The sequence below is a fragment of the Oncorhynchus keta genome, chromosome 5 (assembly GCF_023373465.1).
Source record: "Oncorhynchus keta strain PuntledgeMale-10-30-2019 chromosome 5, Oket_V2, whole genome shotgun sequence".
Classification (NCBI taxonomy): domain Eukaryota; kingdom Metazoa; phylum Chordata; class Actinopteri; order Salmoniformes; family Salmonidae; genus Oncorhynchus; species Oncorhynchus keta.
The window spans coordinates 4,673,078-4,698,071 of NC_068425.1; the positions used below are offsets into that span (position 1 = coordinate 4,673,078).

The 24,994-nt window shown below is 43.1% G+C and overlaps 1 protein-coding gene and 1 long non-coding RNA gene across 4 annotated transcripts in view; one reads left to right on the forward strand and one right to left on the reverse strand.

Annotated features, from left to right (window-relative positions):
* The window catches only part of LOC118384358 (uncharacterized), a 43,744-nt gene extending 29,384 nt beyond the window's left edge, over positions 1-14,360 (forward strand). The window contains exon 3 of the long non-coding RNA XR_004825822.2: positions 12,775-14,360. This is a non-coding gene — a long non-coding RNA (uncharacterized LOC118384358). The remainder of the gene's footprint in view (positions 1-12,774) is intronic.
* Positions 1-24,994, reverse strand: part of LOC118384351 (GEM-interacting protein) — a 54,082-nt gene that overhangs the window by 28,274 nt on the left and 814 nt on the right. For 2 of the 3 annotated variants that reach the window (XM_035770799.2, XM_035770801.2), the window contains exons 2-5: positions 15,667-15,810; positions 10,202-10,289; positions 8,648-8,744; positions 8,258-8,309 (exon numbers count right to left, since the gene is read on the reverse strand). In XM_035770799.2, the coding sequence (XP_035626692.1) occupies positions 8,258-8,309; positions 8,648-8,744; positions 10,202-10,289; positions 15,667-15,810 (381 nt within the window). Of the gene's footprint in view, positions 1-8,257; positions 8,310-8,647; positions 8,745-10,201; positions 10,290-14,377; positions 14,836-15,666; positions 15,811-24,994 lie in introns of those variants that run through there. The other variant, XM_035770800.2, reaches the window with a different exon arrangement.

Genomic DNA, 24,994 nt, shown 5'->3' on the forward strand with positions numbered 1-24,994 from the left:
ACGTGCAACAATCCTGCAACACATGTCATGTGCATTCTTTCTTTCTTCCTTCCTCCCTCACTCTCCTTTCTGCTCTCTCTTTCCCTGTCATGTGCTTTCTCAAGTCCCCCCTCACTCGTGATCTTGCGACGTCACTATCCGTGGACTGTCCTTCCACTTCTTTGACCTGTCAGCAGTCGAGCTGCACGCACAGAAATAGATCGTTGGACCTGTCAATACCGCAGTCTTCTGAGAAGTCCATTTCCTGTTTCACATCTTCTTCTCCAACACAGAGATGTATTGTGTCCTACACTCTAATTCTGAGCTCGATTCCTCTCTGCGTGTTGTCACAGAAGCCTCTCTCAGTTCCTAGAGTGAGAACAGAGCATAGAAGGGGCTTCTCTCTTGAAACAAGTAACTCCATGTCAGAGATGCAAAATCAGACTTTCTGACCGAGTTTTGTGCTGCGTTGACCTCTCGCTCTCGCTCCCTGTCTCGCTCTGTTGTGGGCACCCCTTCACACTTCGGCAACGAGTGTCCCTGTACCACCTGTGTGTGTGTGTCCCCTCTCGCTCCGCTCTGCCTGTGCTGGCTTCTGGGACTAGGGATTATCCAGAGAGGGCAGGTCCAGATTGTGGAGTGACAGGCTTTAGATCACAACCAGGTTTTACCTCCTGGTGTGTGTGTGCGACTTGCAGACCCTGTCAGGAGGACTATGAGGGTGGATGGGGTGAGGAAAGGGTTTAGAGCTCAGTACAAACGGATTATTGATGCTCCTCCTTCCAGCATTTTTTCTTTACTTGATCTCCCCCATCTCTCTCTTTCTCACCCTCTCCCAATCTTTCTTTCTCTCTCTCTCCCTCCCTCTCTCAGTAGAGAGAACTTCACAGCTGTAGGTTAGTGGAATTACAGTAAATCAGGAATATTGATATACGACTGTCAGAATGTCAACTTGTGTTACACAAGTGCCAACAGTAGTTAGTTACACAAGCTCCGAACTCGGTACATACTGTTATTTACCCTTGACACCAACTAACACAGATAAACAACACGGTTGACACCCGCACATATACAGTCCACGGATCAATCAATGTTAACCTGGCGGGACAGGCGACAGGCGTTGCAGAACGCAGGTCACGGCACGGACCACTCAACTCATCAGCCCTACCATCCTACCCCCACCGCTCGGCCCCTATCCGCAGCCCCACCCCTCGCCCCTCCATTTGACTCATTACAGATCAGCTCCAAACTGGTGAGGGGGTATCTGGGAGAATTTGGGATTGGGAAGAGTGGGTTGGGTTAGGGTGAGAGCAGGATTCTGTATTAGATGTGACTGAATGAAGAGAGAGGAGGAGGGAACTCAGAGGGAAGGTATATGCTTGGTAACACGGTAAAGACGAGGTGCTCCGGGGGTGAAGTTTCCCCATTGGTGCAGATCTAGGATCAGCTTCCTCTCCCCCAATCCTAACCTTAATCATTAGTGGGGAAAATGCCAAATTGACCAAAATATATGATTTGATAGTTTCAAATACATGCAACTTAAAAGTGACCTATTACGACTCGATGTGACATCTTTTGGGCATCAGAGCAACATTTAGGGACTCTAATTTGAGTCAGAAAAGGATGTTCATATGATAGGTAAGATATGTAAAACCTCGCAGAGAGCCTAACCAACTGACAATCTCTTAGGGAAAAAAAATATAAACTATTGGAACCAAGACTTAAAAATGAACGGATATGTTGGCACAGGATGGAGGTAAAAGTTGGAGCATAACTAACGAAATGACGGTAACACTTCACTTGACAGCCAGCGCCACAACACGTAGCCATGTCATAATATGTCCCAAACAGCTGACGTACACCGGCATGACACATATATTTAGACCGGTTGTGACATGTAAGACTCCTACAGAAGACTGTCGAAACCCACAAAACCTACCACACATTCCATTACGCTATAGCCTACCCGTCAACAGTATGTTTACGTTATATAACATTTTCTGAAATTGACCCTATTAAACTATCACCGTAGTTGCGCACACATTAATGTCCGACATGCACCTATCCCAATGCTCTGCTGCTGATGACTGGGATGAATGCAGGAGCAGTTTTCCGGAGCAGGACAAGACACCCGTGGTATACGGTCTGATATACCATAGCTGTCAGCGAATCAGCATTCAGGCCTCGAACCACCCAGTTTCTAAGGGAATGTACGTGATTGGCTTAAACGATTATGACGGTCATAATGCTTCCTGACAGTGTCATACAAGTGTACTTTCTTAGTCCAAGTAAAGTGACATAGGATGGTCATAATCCTTTATGACAGTGTCATAGTGTATTTTCTAGAAGGTATTTAAAGTACTGTTACGATGAAAAAAACATGACTGTAAAATAATTTATTACAACAACAAAGGACTTTGAAACGAAAGGAAACTTCTTGGCAGGGAAAAAACACATTTGATTAAATGTGGGTTTTGACACTCGTATGTAGGTGTCATAGCCATCCGTAAAATAACGCAATATATGTCACAACAGGTGTAAATATATGGGTCATGACAGCGTTAGGACCATATTACGACAGGTTCTGTCGGCTGTTATGTCATATTATGGCATGGTTATGCCCACGTGGGTTGGGCGTTTAAGTAAAGTGTTACCCGAAATGACAGTTAACGAAAATGTATGCTTAAACCCAGAATAAACTAACGTAATAGAATTGATTATACTAGAGACAACATTCACAAATTCCACAGCACAACGGCAGAGTCATGTCTGAAGTATAAAACTAATAATGACTCAACAATCTGGGAACGCTATAAAGTCCGGCAGTTGTGGGCGGAGCTAGACAGTTGGCCGTCAGAAGTATTACAATGTAAACTTCCCTTTAATCGGTCAGCGTATTTCAAGACATGGCATCTGGGGAGGTCGTGAGACACCCGATGGGTTGAACGAATCTCTTTTCATCGCTCATCTTGAAAAATAAAACAACGTATACTAAAAACGTGAATATCAATCAATCCGCCATCATTAGCATAATGGAAAAATGGAATGATTTATTGTTTAAATATTGAAAGTGGGTGGGCTCCGGAGAGAAATGGTGCAGATTTAGGCCATGTGACGGAAAGCGATGCAGGGGGGCTGGAGATTGGGGTCTGGGGAGTTGTGATGTTTGTATGATGTTGCCGTTTGTAGGTGTATATTTTTGTACCGTTTTCTAAAAGATCAAATAAAATCTTATAACACGGGAAAAAAAAGATCAGCATCTAGGGAAACCCGCACCAAGAAGAGGTGACTGTCTGGTGGGCGACGCGAGGCCTTCCGTGGCGTGCAGCACAGCCAATAGGCACGGCTCCAGGATGTTTCCATTCTAATGTCTTATTTAAACACTGCTCTACGTGGTCCTGTAATCCTTAATCTCCATTACGACAACGTGTGTCTGTGTCCATGGAATTGATGTTTAATAGGGGTCAAAGGACATCCCTACATACGTACACAGTTCCTGGAGAAACAAGTGGGCTGCGTTCAGTAGGGGGAAAACGTTTCAAAGTGTTGTGAATTTAAAAAAAAAAAAAACGTTTCAGTTTCCATTGCAAAATGTACTGCTGCGTTGTGTCCTATTGAACAAGACCCTGGTCTAACATGTCCCCCGCTCATTCCCGTTTCCCCATCATCTCACTCCTTTCTGTCGCCTTTGTAGTTTTTTTGCCTCTCAGGCTGAACAATGCTCTTTTCATTACTCACTCTGTACTCACTCTTCCCTTCTGTCTGTTTCTCTCTTTTCCCTCCCATCCCTTTATGGAAAAACACGATGTTTTGCACATGTAACATTTTATTTCACCTGTGAAATGTCACGTGAAAAAAGCATGTTGTTTTGGAACACTTCACATGTGATGATATTTCACATGTGGATTAACATTTTCACATGATGCCCTGCAGACAAAAATATGTCGTTAGGATGCCGGAAGGAACATCACGAAATAGCCGCAGTGTTTCCAAAATACATATTTTGACACACATGATTACATTGCACATGTTTATTTGTACAGTAATAATTATTCAACAGGTCCTCACCTGGGATTTGAACTCACAACCTCATGGTTCACAGCATTCAGATCTTCCTGCTACGCCACCATGTCTGTGCCAATGACTAGTTTCACCTGTATTCTTATACTTTTGACTTAATAGTAAATCTCAGCTTTGTATAATACACTCAAGAAACTTATTATATGTATCCTAGTTATTCATTCAGGGGTAAATATTAAAACAGAATTACATGCCTCACCAACATTAGACAACTATACAGAAAACCCTCAAATTACTGAAGTAAATCAATGGAACCAATGAGAGAATAGTCGGATTAACTGATGTAAAAAAAAGCAGTGCAGAGAGGTATTGTATGTAATGAACGTGTAGGGGACTTCTGAGAAGTAAGAGATAAGAGCACTTCAAATCCCAGGTGGCGTCATGTTGTCCTAATATTTACATATTTCTAAAGCCCCATTCTTTGACTTTTAGATTTGTGTGCACTGTTGTGAAAACGTAGATACTACTGCACTGTTGGAGCTAGGAACACAAGCATTTCGCTACACCCGCAAGAACATCTGCTAAATATGTGTGCGTGACCAATAAAATTTGATTTGATGTCTAAGGTAATCATGTTTAATTACACTATTTTAGCTGATCAGCGTACCAGTTACCTCGAAGCGCCTATACCATTTCATTACTTCCTTGAACTTTTTTCACACGTTGAGCTGAAATTCTCACGTGTGAAGACAAAAGACACACAAAGGAGGTCAGTTGTTCACATGTGTACACCATCTTTTCACATGTGGAATTTGCAGTCAGTGTCGCATGTTAGAACCTAACTCTCACATGTGGAATTGCATTTTCAAATGTGTAAAAATCAAATTTGCACTTTCACATGAAAAAATTGTATTTTCAAGGTATCCCCTGTTGAAATGTTGCATTCCCATGTTATCCCATTTATTTCACATGGTATCATGTTTTCACATGTGTAGTTTCGTTCTATCACGTGCTTCTTTAACATGTCACATGTAATCGTATTAAGTTCACATGAGATCACATGTGAAATTGATGTCGTTTTTTCCGTAAGGGATCTCCCCCTCACTTTTCCCCCCCCATCCCTCTCTACCTCCCCTATACCTCCCTTTCTCCCTCACATTTCTCCCTTCCTCGACCTCTATCTCCTTCTCTCCCCCTCTCTCATCCCTTCCTTCCCCTCTTCCTCCCTCCCTCTCTCTCCCGTTTGATGGATATGTCTGAGTGGTAAACTAGAGAGCATCTGTCTGCAGCTCTAATCCTCTCTCCCTCCCCACCCTCTCCAGTCTTCTCCTAATCTCGTTAACACAGAGTCAATTAGCGCCACCGGCTAATTACAGGTCAACAAGACAGGTTGAATAGTTGGAGATTAACCACAGTGACTGGCTGTCACCCCACTAGTCCCGCCCACATCACATCCCACCTGGATTGGCTGTCTATTAGTGTCAGTCAACAGTGTTTCCAGAAGAGAATGGCTTGGACTCTTGCATCCCTTTCACATACAGACCAAAACCACAGAAATATACTATGCCTGCATTTTTATGCATTTCTGAAAAGCATAGGGGGAAGAAAAACATGGAACAATAAAACCCACCTAAACACCTAAGTCATGATTCCTGTACTTATACAGACCCTGTAACCCAAATATAGGTATTGGGTCTGTGTGAATGGTTCTTAGATTTTTTTGCAGGTAAATTCCTTAACACTTCCATTGTTTAACACATCCCTCATTTGAAATGCAAACAGCCCCCATGGTTCAACAACAACCCCCAACCCTCCCAATTTTCCAATTACCCACTGATATGTATAAAAGGGGTATACCTGCAAACAACTGGTAATAAGGGGCTGTTTGAAATAAATATTGCCTTACAGTGCATTCAGAAAGTATTCAGACCCCTTGACTTGATCCACATTTTGTTACGCTACAGCTTTATTCTAAAATTGATTAAATAACTAAATAAATCCTCATCAATCAACCCCATAATGACAAAGCGAAATCAGGTTTTAATTTTTTTCTCTCAAATGTAATAAAAAGTAAAACAGAAATACCTTATTTACATAAGTATATTGCTATGAAACTTGAAATTGAGCTCAGGTTCATCCTGTTTATTTTGATCGTCCATAAGATGTTTCTACACCTTGATTGGAGTCCACCTGTGGTATATTCAATAGATTGGACGTGATTTGGAAAGGCACACACCTGTCTATATAAGGTCCCACAGTTGACAGTTCATGTCAGGGCAAAAACTAAGCCATGAGGTCGAATGAGTTGTCCCTAGAGAGTCAAAACAGGATTGTGTTAAGGCACAGACCTGAGGAAGGGTACAAAAAAATGTCTGCAGCATGGAAGGTCCCCAAGAACACAGTGGCCTCCATCATTCTTAAATGGAAGAAGTTTGGAACCACCAAGACTCTTCCTAGAGCTGGTCGTCTGGCCAAACTGAGCAATCGGGGGAGAAGGGCATTGGTCAGGGAGCTGACCAAGAACCCAGTGGTCACTCTGACAGAGCTCCAGAGTTCCCCTCTGTCACAGGTCAGAGGTCACCTTGGAGTGTACTCCCTGAGGGTGACACTGGAGGGCACCCTTATGTTTTCTAGTGTCCAGGTGAGCCTGATTGGGTTTATTGGGTTCACCTGGTGTATAACTATTTAGGTCCTCTGTGGACTGGGCCGGTTGCTCAGTTTGTTTAGTGATTCATGTGCCAGTGCCTTTTTTTTGCTGTGTAAAGCTTCAGTAAATGTTTTGGATTTATCCTCACCTCTGCCTGCTGTGTTTCTCTGAGCCTGGGTCCAAGTTTGTACAAGACTTATTGTCACACCCTCTGGAGATGGGAGAACCTTCCAGAAGGACAACAAATCTCTGCAGCACTTCACCAATCAGGCCTTTATGGATAGAGTGTCCAGATGGAAACCACTCCTCAGTAAAAGGCACATGACAGCTCGCTTGGAGTTTGCCAAAAGGCATCTTAAAGACTCTCAGACCATGAGAAACAAGATTTTCTGGTCTGATGAAACCAATATTGAACTTCTTGTTCTGAATGTCAAGCGTCACATTTGGAGGAAACCTGGCACAATCCCTATGGTGAAGCATGGTGGTGGCGGCATCATGCTGTGGGGGTGTTTTTTAGCGGCAGGGTCTGGGAGACTAGTCAGGATCGAGGGTAAGATGAACGGAGCAAAGTACAGAGAGCTCATTGATGAAAACCTGCTCCAGTGCACTCAGGACCTCAGACTGGGGCAAAGGTTCACCTTCCAACAGAAGTGGCTTCGTGACAAGTCTCTGAATGTCATCAAGTACCCCAGTCAGAGCCCGGGACTTGAATCCGATCGAACATCTCTGAAGAGACCTGAAAATAGCTGTGCAGCAACGCTCCCCATCCAACCTGACAGAGCTTGAGAGGATCTGCAGAGGAGAATGGGAGAAACTCCCCAAATACAGGTGTGCCAAGCTTGTAGCGTTATACCCAAGAAGACTTGAGGCTGTAATCGCTGTTAAAGGTGCTTCAACAAAGTACTGAGTAAAAGGTCTGAATTCTTACGTAAATGTAATATTTCTAAAAACCTATTTTTGCCTTTGTCATGTGGTATTATGTGTAGACTGATAAGGGGAAAAAACAATTTAATGCTTTCCGAATGCACGGTATATAAGGGGTTAGTCATACAAACCTAGCCTTATATTGTTTGCAGGTAACATACAGTACCACATCTTATGTCTAAAATGGGTAATGGACACGAGGAACATATGGTGCTGGTGGTAGAGATCACAGAGGCCAGTCACCTTCAACACATTACAACCATTACCCCTGTCCTCTAACTACCGCTGGCTGTAATGTAACGAAATCTCTCTTAGCCTTTACAAATGCCCTGCTGCACACCGTGGATACTGAAGTCTAAGCCTAAAGCACAAGGGTTTGCACATGTTACCAACTGGGCTTGAACCTGGGTCACCTGTGTGCTACATGCCTCAGCCCGCTGAGCGATAGCCGAAGTAGGTTTTAGTTGTGGGAGCTAATGCAAGTCGTCATGTCTCTGGCAAGGTTACTCATCACGCTGAACCAACAAACCTCCTCCGTTACTCACACCAGGGTTGGGGTCATTTCGAGTCAGTCTTAAGTGATTTGAATTGAAATCAAACAAAATGGAAAAACACACCACGTTCTGCATAAGCACTTTGTGACATCTGCTGGCTTTATAAATACGCGTGATTGTATTACAAACATACCTGATAGACCTCCATCTTTGTCATCACCATCTGGGGGGTAGACATCCTCACACTGCAGGGTAGAATACAGAACGTTACACAGAGGAAGGGATTTGGAGACAAGACGATATACACTGTACTTCATATCAGTAGAATATGAGCGGAACCTAAACTCAAAAGGACTCCCCTGTTGGCTGGTACAAACGGTACCAAAAGTATCAACACAACGGAGCACCCAGGCTAGAAAAAAAACTTTGATTGACTGACAGAGATAACATAGTAACGATTGACTGATTGTTTGTTTTTAGGCTGGGTATCTGTAAAGCACTTTGTGACAACTGCTGGTGTAAAAATGGCTTTAGAAAGAATGTTGATTAGTTCATTGATTGACTGATAGCACTGCTCCCCCACCGTCACGTGATCCAGCTCGGTGTTGTCGGTGGTTTCCGTAGAGACGGTCTCAGCGATTGACTGGGAGTCAGGGTCTAGAAACATCTCCTCTACAGTGCTGATGGAGCAGAGGGCAGATACACGTTATAATGGCTTTATGAAGCCTTCGTAAACCATTTATAATTACTAGATGCTTCACTTATTCTTTCTGCGCAAATTCATACTACACTTAACAAGAATATAAACGCAAACATGCAACAATATCAACGATTTTACTCAATTACAGTTCATATAAGGAAATCAGTCAATTGAAATCAATTAATTGGGCCCTAATCTATGGATTTCACATGACTGGGCAGGGGCACAGTCATGGGTGGGGAGCCAGGTCCAGCTAATCAGAATTTGTTTTCACCACAAAAGGGCTTTATTACACACAGAAATACTCCTCAGCACTACCCCACCCTCCTCAGATGATCCTGCCGGTAAAGAAGCCGGATGTGAAGGTCCTGGGCTGGCGTGGTTACACGTGGTCTGTGGTTGTGAGGCCGGTTGAACGTACTGCCAAATTCTCTAAAATGACGTTGGAGGTGGCTTATGGTAGAGACATGTACGTTAAATTATCTGGCAACAGCTCTTGTGGACATTCCTGCAGTCAGCATGCCAATTGCACTCTCCCACAAAACTCGAGACATCTGTGGAATTGTGTTGCGTGACAAAACTGCACATTTTGGAGTGGCCTTTTATTGTCCCCAGCATAAGGTGCACCTGTGTAATGACCATGCCGTTTAATCAGCTACTTGATATGCCACACATGTCAGGTGGATGGATTATCTTGGCAAAGGAGAAATGCTCACTAACAGTCAATGTAAACAAATTTGTGAACACAATTTGAGAGAAATATTTTTTTTTTGTGCATATGGAACATTTCTGGGATCTTTTATTTCAGCTCATGGAAACATAGGACCAACACTTTACATCTTGCGTTTATATTTGTGTTCAGAATATCTAAAAAAGTTATTACTTTCAGGTCCTTACATCTGGTGACAAATGTGACATAACCCCTTTTCTACCTTCTATATAGCATTGCAATTGCTTATGAATGATTTACGAAGCACCTGAGAAACCATTATGAAGGGTTCATCTTAAATAGGACCTATCAAACTAAGGTACAGTACCAGTCAAAAGTTTGGACACACCTGGAAAATTGTACAAATAAAGAAAAACCCTTGAATGAGTAGGGGTGTCCAAACATTTGACTGGTACTGTGTGTACACATAGATGTAAGAGGAAGAATATACTCGGTTTATAGATCTCACGTAGGTATACATTTCCTCTTTCTGGCAACTAGCAGCAGACTGATAATTGCCTCATTGAGGAAAGGTTTTACGTACTATGATTGTCTCACCGAGCTACCTTAAGACGAATGCACTGTAAGTCGCTCTGCACAAGAGAGTCCGCTAAAGGACTCAAATGTAAAACATGTCAAGGTGTTCTGAATGATGGACCGATGATGATGTGGAGGGTGACAATGGTAACAAGTGTACATGATGAGTGAATCTAAAAGTCAAGACTTACGAGTTGACCAGAGAGAGTTCAAAATTATCGAAGTCCCGGAAGATCTCACTGTAGCGCTTGGTCTCTGATTTGCTGGGGACCTTCACATCTGGGGTAAAAGATGGAGGACAAACATGTGAGCAAGAGAGGCCAAATGCTCGTTTTCTTTTTCAGAAAATGAATATTACACAAAAACACACAAGTTGAAATTGCTTCTTGCAGCTCCCAAAAAGGGATCTTGTAAAAAAAAAAGAAAGCTTACGAAATATCTTCTATTTTTAGAAATAACAAATAAAAGGGGTAAACCAACAGCTGACACCCAGTTGTTAAACAATGTGCAAGGAAATAAAGACGTTTGTGGGTTTGAAGGGTGGTGGTGGTGACCGGGGCCTCAGATGTGTGATTGTATGCTCGTGTAAAAGGCATTAGCTGTAACACTGTTGTCTTTCAATTCCCCACAGCCTCTGGTGAACAACACATATCACTGTCGGTCACCCATTAAATCACACTAAGTACTGCTGAGATGGCTCAGAATGGTTTTAAACTTCGTGTGAACGGCAGACAAGCGTATTTACTTGTTATATGACATCGAATATGGGAAGGACTGCAAATAAACGGAGAAAAAGAGAAATGCAACTCCAACAAAGGGGTTCTGTTCATTTGATACATAAGATGGTAGAAAGCATTTCCTATGACAGACGGAATGCTGCATTTACTACGGAGTGCAGCGTTAAGCCTGGTTTAACCAGGCTCGGCATTTACAGTACATGACTCAGCTGGGAAAAATACAGGTTGATGACACCCAAAACTGAATTATGGTACACTAACCCTGAGTGAACAACAACCAGGGTTGGGGAGTAACGGATTACATGTAATAACTGTAGTCCATTACGTTACCAGCAAAATATTGTAATCAGATTACCAATACTTTTGAAAGACTAGATGATTACTTCGAGGATTACTATTAAATTCAGAAAGGATGTTTGCGAATTTGTAATTTTTTTTTTACACTTCTCTTCTCTCAGACATTAAAATCAGCATTGAAAAAAGGCGCAAATGTAAGTTTGTTCCACCTGAGCGAGTCTGAACACAAGTAGAGACCGCTAAAATGACGCACCAAATGCATTTGATGGATCGCGGGAAAAGAGCAGAAATAGGCTTTTGTAGGCTACAGGTCGTTGTGGATGGCTGTTCACAAATCTAAATGTGTACTTGAACATGATAATGGTTGAATTCAAGAAGTTTAAGCTGCTTATCAATCATTGTTTTTCAAACCAGTGGACCAGTGGACAGCCAGTGAAAATATGTATTGCTCAATCTAATTCATGCTGATAAAAAAAAATCATCCATAGTCCTAATGGACACTTGCTCAAACTTGCACACTTTTGATAGATTTAACATGGTAATCTGTAGTTGCTACATCTATTTGGGGATTTATAAATGATATATACAGTACCAGTCAAAAGTTTGGACAAATACTCATTCCAAGGGTTTTTCTTTATTTGTACTATTTTCTACATTAAAAAAATAATAGTGAAGACATCAAAACTATGAAATAACACATGGGGAAATCATGTAGTAACCAAAAAAAGTGTTAAACAAATCAAAATATATTTGAGATTCTTCAAAGTATCCACCCTTTGCCTTGATGACAGCTTTGAACACTCTTGGCAAAGCATGCCATTCCATTTTTCAAATCAATGAGCCCAATCAGTCCTCCGCGACAACAAAAGAGTAGGGCTGGCTAATAAGTCCTGAGTCATGCTTAGGTAAATCAATTTGGCTAATCTATACTTCCATATTTTCCAAGTCCTATTCTTGAAGATCACGGCATGACTGGAACTCTGATAGACTTTGGTTTTTAATGTAAAGATATAATTTAATCATATTATTATATGTAGTAGAAAGAAGAAGCCTACATAACCAACCCATAAAGTAAAATGTAACATCCATATATGGCCCGCTATGTAAACTTTAACATGGATTTATCCTGCAAAAGATGTCGTTCAATTGGTAACATACATTGTTGTCTTCTTCTAATGCCTCTTAAAGGGAAAGTCCTCTAAAAGTAACTGAATGTAATCAGATTACATTACTTAGTTTGCGTAATCCAAAAGTTACATTACTGATTAAAATTTGGGACAGGTCACTTGTAACTGTAACAGAATCAATTCCGTCCCTGGAAGGGGTGCGTCACCTGAGTGGGTTGATTCACTGTTGTGGTCATCCTGTCTGGGTTGCCCCCCCCCCCCCTTGGGTTGTGCCGTGGCGGAGATCTTTGTGGGCTATACTCAGCCTTGTCTCAGGATGGTAAGTTGGTGGTTGAAGATATCCCTCTAGTGGTGTGGGGGCTGTGTTTTGGCAAAGTGGGTGGGGTTATATCCTTCCTGTTTGGCCCTGTCCGGGGGTGTCCTCGGATGGGGCCACAGTGTCTCCTGACCCCTCCTGTCTCAGCCTCCAGTATTTATGCTGCAGTAGTTTGTGTCGGGGGCTAGGGTCAGTTTGTTATATCTGGAGTACTTCTCCTGTCCTATTCGGATCTAAGTGTGCATTCTCTAATTCTCTCCTTCTCTCTTTCTTTCTCTCTCTCGGAGGACCTGAGCCCTAGGACCATGCCCCAGGACTACCTGACATGATGACTCCTTGCTGTCCCCAGTCCACCTGGCCATGCTGCTGCTCCAGTTTCAACTGTTCTGCCTTATTATTATTCGACCATGCTGGTCATTTATGAACATTTGAACATCTTGGCCATGTTCTGTTATAATCTCCACCCGGCACAGCCAGAAGAGGACTGGCCACCCCACATAGCCTGGTTCCTCTCTAGGTTTCTTCCTAGGTTTTGGCCTTTCTAGGGAGTTTTTCCTAGCCACCGTGCTTCTACACCTGCATTGCTTGCTGTTTGGGGTTTTAGGCTGGGTTTCTGTACAGCACTTTGAGATATCAGCTGATGTACGAAGGGCTGTATAAATAAATACATTTGAATAAAAATGTAGAAAGTAACCTACCCAACCCTGACTACAACCTAATGCTGTAGTCTCACTCAGACGTTTGCGGGGTAGCATCATGTGCTGAGACTGCATATGAGGCTTACAACCTATAGGGAGGGAGCTGTTACAGTTGAAGCTGACAGTGTTTCACTTTAATGGCAGTCAATATGCAAAAACACTCAACTCCCAGTGTACATTTTTCATCTCACCTCCCTCTCTCGCTCTATTGCTCTGTCTCCATTTAGGTCAACCACATCCTGCTTGTGATGTGTGTCATGTTTTGCTCAGAAGACACAAAGCTCTTGTTTATTCACCTTAGCAGAGTTCTGTTCATACGGCAGTAGAAGACAGGTAAGACATAGTAGAACTGTACACAAACCAAGTTCAGCTCTATAGCACAAATGACATTGAAAAGCAATGTTCCCTCCTACGCGGAAACTGCATTCCCAGTAAACGCTGCAAATGGCGGCTCAATCAGACATTACCTTGAAATATTAAGCGAGCTCTGGTGCGGAACTTTGGCAATATGGATTGAATCGAGCCCGTAGTCTCACAGAAAGCAGGGCCCTATAGCCTACTGTGCATGGCAGAGTTATAGAGAGAGATCGAGAGTGGGTTCAAATAGGATTTGTTTTCCGTCAAACCGTTTTCTCTTAAATAACGGAGACTGGCGTCCTTGACTTGATGGTTTCAAGAGCTTAATTTAAAAATATATATGTTTCACGAATGGCACACACCAACACGCAAAATGGAGGATGAGTTCAGGAGGTTCACTGATCCTGCACTGACTGGGAGGATGTAGCATGCAACCACACACACATGCTCACACACACACACACACGTTTGTTGTATTATTCTTGTGGGGACCAAATAATTGATTCCCATTCAAAATCCTATTTTCCCTAAACCCTAACCCTAACCCTTAATCCTAACCCTAAACCCTAAGCCTAAAATGGCCTTTTTCCTTGTGAGGACTGGCAAAACTTGTCCAAAGTATCCTTGTGAGAACTTCTGTTCCCCACAAGGATAGTAAAACATATACCCCTGAAACATTTTCTCACCTCCTTTTCTACCTAAATGGATGGTTTCCCAGACCCAGATGGAGACTATTCTCCATTGAGCATGCTTTGGTCCAGGAGTAGGCTTAATCTGAGCACTGAAAACGGGCCCAAATGATAACAATCTTCTGTTTTCTCTTGTTGTTACTCACCTGGGGTTTTGGAGTGCTCCTCTTTAACTTCGGGTTCTTCTTCCCTCTCCATCTCTATTTGAGACTAAATATCACAAGTGCACCTAGCCCCAAACCAGCATCAACCACAGCAACCCCATCAATCTTCCCCGCTCCACCAGCAACGTTCCATCAACATTCTATCAATTCCATCAACGTTAGCAATGCGTACTCATGACAAACAACAGCTACAGAGCAGGAAATGGGCTCGATTTCCTCTAGTTGCACTCAATCACACTAACATTTGACTAGCACAATGCTGCTGTCTGGTAAAGTGCCTGGGTCTGACCCTTCTCTTCTTGTTCTCTCAGAGTTCTCTTCCTCTAGTGCAGAGCGAGGTTGGCCAATACGGTTTCACCATCATCAGAAGAGGAAGTGTGACTCTGTCAATCTAGGTCACACCTAGGTTGTCATATTGAAAGTAGCTAGTTATGTGTGAGAGGGTGGAGGAGGAAAAAGAGAGAGAGAAAGTGAGCTGGCCTCTGTGTTAGACTGTTTGTGTTGTGACCTCTGTGTTAGACTGTTTGTGTTGTGACCTCTCTGTTAGACTGTTTGTGTTGTGACCTCTCTGTTAGACTGTTTGTGTTGTGACCTCTCTGTTAGACTGTTTGTATTGTGACCTCTCTGTTAGACTGTTTGTATTGTGACCTCTCTGTTAGACTGTTTGTATTGTGACCTCTCTGTTAGACTGTTTGTGTTGTGACCTCTGTGTTAGACTGTTTGTATTGTGACCTCTCTGTTAGACTGTTTGTGTTGTGCAGGTGTTCAAAGAGCAAACGTTGAGCTCTAAAATGATCTCTCTCATGGGTGTTGAAAGCTGAATGATATTGATACTACATTTGAGGCGGCAGGTTGCCTAGTGGTTAGAGCGTTGAGCCAGTAACCAAAAGGTTGCTGAATCGAATCCCCGAGCTGACAAGGTAAAAATCTGGTGTTCTGAACAAGGCAGTTAACCCACTGCACCCCGGTAGGCCGTCGTTGTAAATAATATTTTGTTCTTAACTGACTTGCCTAGACAAATAAAGGTTAAATAAATAAAAAATGCACATCTCAACATCAACCTCTTGAGATCACAGCCCTCACCAGTGTTGCAGTTAACATTTTGAAATGGGAATACTAATTGTACCTTTAAATAACTGTAATAGTATCCAATAACAACATAGGTTTTCTTTTTCTGCTGCAAACATTTTGCTACAGTGTGACCTACACGACCCAAGATAGTGAGGTAAGAATGTCCAGGAGATATAATCTAGAGGCTGAGACTGACTGACCTGTGAGGGAGAGACGCAGCATGGTGAAGGCGTGGCTGACTGGAGGCCGACCCGTGGATGGGTAGCATTCCGCCAGGGGCTGGAGAGACTGCTGTAGGGCCTGGAGCCCCATGGACACATTCAGCTGGTTAGGACCATCCAGCTCTGGGAAGGAGAGGAGGAATGAGGGAGGGAAAGAGAGAGAGAAAACATTTAGATTGAGAGAGAAAGAGAGAGAGAGAAGAAAAACCTGCCGCACAATTGGTATTATGCACTGTAAAAAATGTAATCAAATAAAAGTTGTCTGTGTGTGTGTGTGTTTGTGTGGTAAACGCTATTTAAATGTTTCTATAGTCAATTGGCACAGTGGCGACCCGTCATTCAGGGCAGGGGTGGCAGAGTAGCAATTACTGGCAGGGCCATTCTAGGACATTTAGAGACTTGTCCCGAAGCCAACCCTGCGTTGTTTTGCTTCGTGTTGTTGTCCTGATGGAAGGTGACCCTTATCCCCAGTCTGAGCTCCTGAGCGCTCTGGAGCAGGTTTTCATCAAGGATCTCTCTGTAATTTGCTCCGTTCATCTTTGCCTCGAGCCAGACTAGTCTCCCAGTCCCTGCCGATGAAAAACACCCCCACAGCATGATGCTGCCACCACCATGCTTCACCTTAGGGATGGTGCCAGGTTTCCTCCAGACTTGATGCTTGGCATTCAGGCCATAGAGATCAATCTTAGTGTCATCAGACCAGAGAATCTTGTATCTCATGGTCTGAAAGTCTTTAGGTGCCTTTTGGAAACCTCCAAGCGGACTGTCATGTGCCTTTTACTGAGGTGTGGCTTCCGTCTGGCCACTCTACCATAAAGGCCTGATTGGTGAAGTGCTGCAGAGATGGTTGTCCTTCTGGAAGGTTCTCCCATCTCCACAGAGGAACTCTGGAGCTCTGTCAGAGTGACCATCGGGTTCTTGGTCACCTCCCTGACCAAGGCCCTTCTCTCCAGATTGCTCAGTTTGGCCGTGCGGCCAGCTCTAGGAAGAGTATTGGTGGTTCCAACCTTCTTCCATTTCAGAATGATGGAGGCCATTGTGTTCTTGGGAACCTTCAATGCTGCAGAAATGTTTTGGTACCCTTCCCCAGATCTGTGCCTCGACACAATGCTGTCTCGGAGATCTACGGGCAATTCCTTTGACTTCATGGCTTGGTTTTTGCTCTGACATGCACTGTCAACTGTGGGACTTTATATAGACAGGTGTGTGCTTTTCCAAATCATGTCCAATCAATTGAATTTAGCACAGGTGGACTCCAATCAAGTTGTAGAAACATCTCATAGATGATAAATGGAAACTGGATGCACCTGAGCTCAATTTAGAGTCTGAATACTTATGTAAACAAGGTATCTGTTTTTAATTTTTAATACATTTGCAGGAAAAATCTAAAAACATGTTTTCGCTTGCCATTATGGGGTAGTGTGTGTTGATTTCTGAGTATTTGTTTTTATTTGATCCATTTTAGAATAAGGCTGTAACACAACAACAAAAAAGTCAAGGGGTCTGAATACTTTCCGAAGGCACTGTATATTTTTTGTAGTTGCTTGTTTTGCATGTTATATTGGCATTAATAGGTGTCATATATCAGTCTGCAAACTGTAAAAAATATATATATATTTTGAGTTCAAAAATCTGGATACAAAAATGATCCTTTTTGAGTAAGGCACCTCCAAAATGCAGGTGATACACCTGCCCTGAATGATGGGTCGCCACTGGTTTAGTGGCTTTGCTGGCATGCATCTAAAAAAATTGGGTATGCCCTACCAAGATTTACATGCTAAACTCAACACTGAATTGGCATATCAGACAGCATACCCACTGGCCCTGCAACTTGCATTGGAATCAGAAGTAGGATGGCGACCCCTTGAGGGCGTGCCCGGAAGTCGCATGAAGTATGCAACTTCTTGAATGGTTTGAAAGTTGAACAATCATGACCCTGATTGGGCCCACTGGGAAACAACTAGGTCCATTACCAAGTGCATACAATCCCATCTTATTCGGTTTAAACTGCAATATTACACCTCCTGTTTAAGTCCTTCATAGTCACAAAATTTGAGATGTCCGTAGCTCATGCAGTACGGAGCTCAATTTGGCCTCTTCATGCCTCCAGATGCTCCGTAATTGCGTCTCACCATCCATATGGTGCCTCCGACCACATTTTCATATCAAGCATAAATTGTCTCTTAACCACAGGCACTCCGTTACGTTGCGCTGGATGTCTTCAATTTCAATGGGGACGTCCACAACGCAAGAGTGGAATCTCAACGAACTCTTGCAGTTGAAGGCTCTGTGATACAGACGCCGCATACTTGGAATTTTTCCAACCTTTGCCCCATCTTCAGTTAATAAAAGCCAATTGATGTTTGATCCGATAATGTGGTCATAGGCGCCATATGGATGGTGTGACACAATTGCGGAGCCTCCGGAGGCATAAAGAGGCCAAATTGAGCTCTGTAGCTCTCAAATGTTGGATCAATGAGGAGGGCTCCTTATAGCTACGCAGTCTTTGGCACACATTCCAGCACACTAGGTGTCGGTGCAAATTTGGATGCCAACCGACAAAAAACCTAACCGAGGGAGGCTGCTAGCTAGCTAAGGGACACTGGTACACAGTGGCCTTCCCCGCCCGCCTGCCGAGCACTGCTTTCCCGCAGTTCTGTTAACATTACGGTGAGGGAAGTCGTTAGCTAATCAAGTGCTATATTTTTAACTAAATTGCGAAGGATGTCCTCTGACAGTCTTAGAATGTTATCGGTGGTTGATCTTGTTTTCCTGAAGCCTCTCTCAAACAGCTTCCCGACATGACTGAGGAGGCTGATTGGTCTATAACTTGTGACATTGTATGGGTCTTTGCCAGGTTTGTGGATCACTGTGACAACTTCAGATTTCCAAGGTAGGGGAAAGTAGCCTTCCGTGAGGCATGCTGTGAAGAGGTTAGAAAGGAGGTGCAGGTATTCATCAGGTGCTTGTTTGATGAGTGTGCTGTCAATGTTGGCTTCCCCTGGTACTTTGTTTTTTTTCAAGTGAGTCTTGATTTATTCAATGTTAAACAGAGCCGGTGAGGGGATGGTGCGTTCTAGCATTTATTTGCCTATTAACCGTTAGGGAACACCTACTCTGAAATGTAATGCCCTTGCACCCTTTCTAAACAACGCAATTTTGTAAAAAACTTTGGCAAGAGGTAAAGTCTACAAAACGCAGTCCACTCTGTTTGTGACACATTTTTGTTTTGGAAATGGAAAACTGTTTGGAGATCAAATGTTTCATTGACGAGAAAATGAGCAGAATGTCAGCAGAAATTGATCTCGCTCCATCTTCTCCAACAGCCAATGGGCTTCCTTTCATCGCCATTCTTGGCAGTGAGTGGAAACGGCAACCGGATGTTTGACATTTATACATCAATTACATATCTGTCTCGTTGTTCGTCGGGGGACAGTAGGAGAGGAGAATTGTTGTGCGACTGCTCATGCTCTCAAAATGTCGGCGCCAGGAAAAGACACATTTCCGAGGTAAGCAGGACGATTATGAGATGGGGTTACGTCAGGATGCCACCGGGCCACAAGTAAAGTTGGGAGAAGAGGAATCTTGGGATAGGGACACAGAGAGGTGGATTTCTGAGGAGGAATGGAGGAGGAGAAAAGTGGAAGAAGAGGTGGAAGAGAATGAGGAAAGCAGAGGTGAATCTGAGGAAGATGGCGATACAAATGGAGAAGATTGGTGTCAAGTGCAAACAGTGAGTTCTTGAGGTAAAATGGAAGTGAATGAGGGTGAGTTAAGTGAGGTGGAAGGTGTGGTGAAGAGCTCGGACGCCGAGCCTGGCATCAGTAGACATGATAAAGAAGAATCTGGTCCAGTAGGAGTGACATTTTTGGAGAAAGTGGATCCTTGACCTTTTGGTGGATCCATTTGTGGTTTCGGGGTCGGTGGGAAAGGAGTTGGGTGCAGTTGAATCAGTGAAGGTAACCTGTAGTGGACTTGATGATATTTGTTTGTGTTCTGACCAGAGGGAGCGGGTGCTCCGTGTCATGCTTTGCTCTTGGGAAAAGGGCACCAATGAAATTAGTGATTTCTGGGGTAGCGTTAAGTGTGAAGGTGGAGCAATAGAAGTTGAAGATGCCTGCTGTTTGGTGCAAAGCAGACCCGGTGGTGAAACAGAGGATTCACTGTCAGTCCTTTTGAGTTTTGAGTCAGTCTTTACCTGACAAAGTCATGTTAGGATATCCAGTACATTCGGAAAGTATTCAAACACCTTCACTTTTTCCACATTTGTGAAATACATAAGTATTTCAGACCCTTTCCTCAGTACTTTGTTGAAGCATCTTTAGCAGCGATTACAGCCTCGAGTCTTCTTGGGTATGATGCTACAAGCTTGGCACACCTGTTTTGGGGAGTTTCTTCCATTCTTCTCTGCAGATCCTCTCAAGTTCTATGAGGGAGCGTCGCTGCGCAGCTATTTTCAGGTCTCTCTAGAGATTTTCAATCGTGTTAAAGTCCGGGCTCTGGTTTGGGTCACTCAAGACATTCAGAGACCTGTCCCGAAGCCACTCCTGTGTTGTCTTGGTTGTGTGCTTAAGGTCATTGTCCTGTTGGATGGTGAACCTTCACCCCAGTCTGAGGTCCTGAGAGCTCTGGAGCAGGTTTTCATCAAGGATCTCTCTGTACTTTGCTCCGTTCATCTTTCCCTTGATCCTGACTAGTCTCCCAGTCCCTGCCACTGAAAAACATTCCCATAGCATGATACTGCCACCACCATGCTTCACCATAGGGATTGTGCCAGGTTTCCTCCGGGACGTGACGCTTGGCATTCAGGTCAAAGAGTTCAATCTTAGTTTAATCAGACCAGAGTCTTTTGGGTGCCTTTTGGCAAATCAATTTCGAGTCATCGCAAAGGGTCTGAATACTTATGTAAATAAGGTATTTCTATTTTATTTTTTTAACCTGTTTTTTTACTTTGTCATTGTGGGGTATTGTGTGTAGATTGATGATGGAAAAAAATGTATTTACTCCATTTTATAATAAGGGAAGGGTCTGAATACTTTCCAAATGCTCTGTATCAGTTCTCATTAGAGCTTTTGTGCCGAATCCACTGCGCTGTTTTAGGTGCAGCATTTATCGTCATGTCGCTGCAGTATATAGGAGGGAGATTCTAAGATGTGGGAAGTGTACAGGAGGGCATGGGATAGAGGAGTGTGTAGTTTTGGTAGATAAAGTTGTGTGTGTCAACTGTAGGGGTACCCATGTTCCTGGGGATCGGAAGTGTCAGGTATGAGAGAAGCAGGTTAAGGTGGCTAGAGTCAGAGTAGTGTGCAGCTGGTGTCGTATGCTGAGGCAGTAAAGAAAGTAGAGGAGGATGGGTCAAGGGTGAGGATCCCTGTGAGTAGTAGATCTGTGCCAGCACAGAGGGATAAGCCAACGAGTGATTTATGCTTTAGTAAGGCTGGCTTCTTAGTGTGCACAGCAATGGTTATCAACTGTAAAAATGGAACATAAATCACAGAATATAGATGTGGTGGCAGCTGCAGAGAAGGATTTGGGTGTACGAGATTTGACTTCAGAAGAGTTACAGGATGTGTTGGTGTCCTGTCCTCCCAGGCCATTGGCATGGTGCTGAAACAGGAAGGGTCAAAGTAGTGGAATGGGATAGTGGGTTTTTAATGAGTGTAGGGTTAGTTGGAACTGTGTTTTTTTTGTATTATTCTTTTTAGTAGTATATATTTTTTTATATCACAAAGTATAATGGATTTATATTATAGTGTTGTTGGGGGCGCTAATGCAACATATTGAATGCTGTTCGCCGTTAAACGCCAAAGAAGAACGGCTCACTGTTCTATCTGTGGTGGCATCTTCAATCGAGCCTAGCTTTTAGCTAGCTAGCTGCTCTGCAAGCTAGCTTGACTTACTTTTAAAGTTAGAGAAACAAGTTGAGGAAAACATATTTTGTTATGTTACTGATCTGTGCGTTCTATATGGCTGCAGCATGCACATAAAATCAATACTTATTTTGTTCATTAAACAGACAGGATACAGTCAAAACACATGCAATGTAATATATATATATATATATATATATATATATATATATATATATATATATACACACACACACACACTACCATTCAAAAGTTTGGGGTCACTTCGAAATGTCCTTGCTTTCCATGAAAACATACATGAAATGAGTTGCAGAATCAATAGGAAATGTAGTCAAGACGTTGATAAATTTATAAATAGTGATTTTTAATTGAAATAAAAATTGTCCTTCAAACTTTCTTTTTGTCAAAGAATCCTTCATTTGTAGCATTTACAGCCTTGCAGACATTTGGCATTCTAGTTGTCAATGTGTTGAGGTAATCTGAAGAGATTTCACCTCATGCTTCCTGAAGCACCTCCTGAAGAACATCCCACAAGTTGGATTGGCACTTCTTTACGTACCATACGGTCAAGCTACTCCCACAACCGCTCAATAGGGTTGAGATCCGGTGACTGCTGGACACTCCATTATAGACAGAATACCAGCTGACTGCTTCTTCCCCAAATAGTTATTGCATAGTTTGGAGCTGTGCTTTGGGTCATTGTTCTGTGTAGGAGGAAATTGGCTCCAGTTAAGTGCCGTCCACAGGGTATGGCATGGCGTTGCAAAATTGAGTGATAAGACTTACTTTTTCAAGATCCCTTTCACCCTGTGCAAATCTCTCACTTTGCCACCACCAAAGCACCACCAGACCATCACATTGCCTCCACCATGCTTGACAGATGGCGTCATTTTCATTTTTTTCTGTGTCTCACAAATGTTCTTCTTTGTGATCCGTACACCTCAAACTTAGATTTGTCTGTCCATAACAAGTTTCCTCTGTCCAGTTTCTGTGTTCTTTTGCCCATCTTAATCTTTTCTTTTTATTGACCAGTCTGAGATATGGCTTTTTCTTTGCAACTCTGCCTAGAAGGCCAGCATCCCGGAGTCGCCTCTTCACTGTTGACGTTGAGACTGGTGTTTTGTGGGTGCTCAGTTGTGCACCTAGGCCTCCCACTCCTCTTTCTATTCTGGTTAGAGACAGTCTGCGCTGTTCTGTGAAGGGAGTAGTTCACAGTGTTGTACGAGATCTTCAGTTTCTTGTCAATTTCTCGCATGGAACAGCCTTTAAATATTTTGTCTTTCCCATTCACCCTCTGAAAAGCATACATACATCATTTAATTCACAATTGTCTCAAGACATAAAAATCCATCTTTAACCAGGTCTCTTCCCCTTCATTTACACTGATTGAAGTGGATTCAACAGGTGGCATCACTAAAGGATCATAGCTTTCACTTGTATTCACCTGGCCAGTCTATGTCATGGAAAAAAACTACAAATAATATTTTTCAACATGTGGCACAGCTGTCATATTGAAAAAAACGTGTATTTTGTTCATGTCTGTTTTCATGGAAAACATGGAAAGTGACAAAAGCAATATAAAAAGGTTGAGAAATACACTGCAGGCTTTACTGAGGCTGACGAGCAAACTATTAGCCCACCACACAGTAAGAACCTTTGTGGACTCCATTTAAAGCACATCTGTTACAATTCCATGTTGCAGAATAATAATAATAATGAGGAAGGTACAAGGGCATGAATTAATGGCAAAACGACAGAGCATATGTCATATGCTGCAAAAACACCTATGTACTCACTACTGCTCATTGAAGCACAATAATCCTTCGCTAGATGTAAAATGGGGTGACCAAGACTCCCTCATTGACATATTTATGATTTTAGCTTAGATTAATTCAGACTGGTTTGAGGCAGAAATGGGGTTCAGCAGACAATGTCACCTAAGTGTAATATTTCTGAATGTTATGGCAGCCAGAGGAGGCTGCTGAGGGGAGGACGGCTCATAATAATCGCTGGAATACAGTAAATGGAATGGTATCAAACACGTTTGTTTGATACAATTAAATGACAGCCATTACACTCCATTCTAGTCATTATTAGGCTATGAGCCGTCCTCCCCTCAACAGCCTCCACTGATGGCAAAAGTAGCCAGTCTACTTTAGATCTATCCCATTAGCCATTGCAGGGGGAAATCCACCTATCTGATGTAAGACAATGAAGCCATAGGCAGAACTTTACCGCAATCATGACTAGGTCGGTTGGCGGAAATAAAAGTATAGGCTTTTTGAAACTTTTACAGATGAGCCCTGATTTACATAAATGACAGAAAATACACATCAATATAAATACAAAATGCAAACAGAAAAAAAACAGCCATGAAAAAATAAACATTCATCAGTAATGAGGTCTACAATCAGCTTCCTGAATTGCCCTAGAGCAAGGGGGGGGTAAAGCACTTCAATCCAGCTCGTGAGACCTAAAAAAAATAAAAAAATAACCAATTTTTTACTCCCCAATTTCGTGGTATCGAATTGGTAGTTACAGTCTTGTCCCATCACTTCAACTCCCGTACAGACTTAGGAGAGGCGAAGGTCGAGAGCCGTGCATCCTCTGAAACACGACCCAGCCAAGCCGCACAGCTTCTTGACACAATGCCCGCTTAACCCAGAAGCCAGCCGCACCAATGTGTTGGAGGAAACACCGTACACCCGGCGACTGTGTCCGCATGCATGCTCCCTGCCCACCACAGGAGTCGCTAGAGCACGATGGGACAAGGAAATCTTGGCCAGGCAAACCCTCTCCTAACCCATACGACGCTGGGCCAATTGTGCGCCGCCTCAAGGGTGACACAGCCTGGGATCAAACCCGGGACTGTAGTGACGCCTCAAGCACTGCCTAAAGACCACTGGCACCACTCATTTTAACAAACAATTGGTTCCCCCAAAAATGCATCCCTCCGTTGAATTTCAAAATCCAGATTTGGCCCTCAAGCCAAGAAGTTTGCCCGCCCCTGTCCTGGAGGCACCGAAACGTCAAATTTAAGAACATTTTGAAGTTTGTTCCACAAATAAGGTGCAATAAAACTACGCTGATTTAGGCTACCTAGAAGAGACCAAAGGAATTTCCAGAGTTAACCATCCCTGAGACTGGGTGTGGTAACTGGTATGTCTAAATTAGTATGTTAGGTACAGTGGAACTTTTTGTAAAAAGGCTTTATAAATGAAAACATAGCAATGAATCAACGCTCAACGAAGAGGGTCAATCAACTTCTCTGGCAAAAAAAAGAAAGACTTTGGCCTACATATGCCTATATAAAAAATAGTTGACAAGATGATAAAGTTGGTGGAAAAACGTATCAGCAATCCACGGATCATTGGGCAAGACTCAGTGATGACGTACGGCGTAATGAAACACGCCACGATGTGAAGCTTATGGGCATT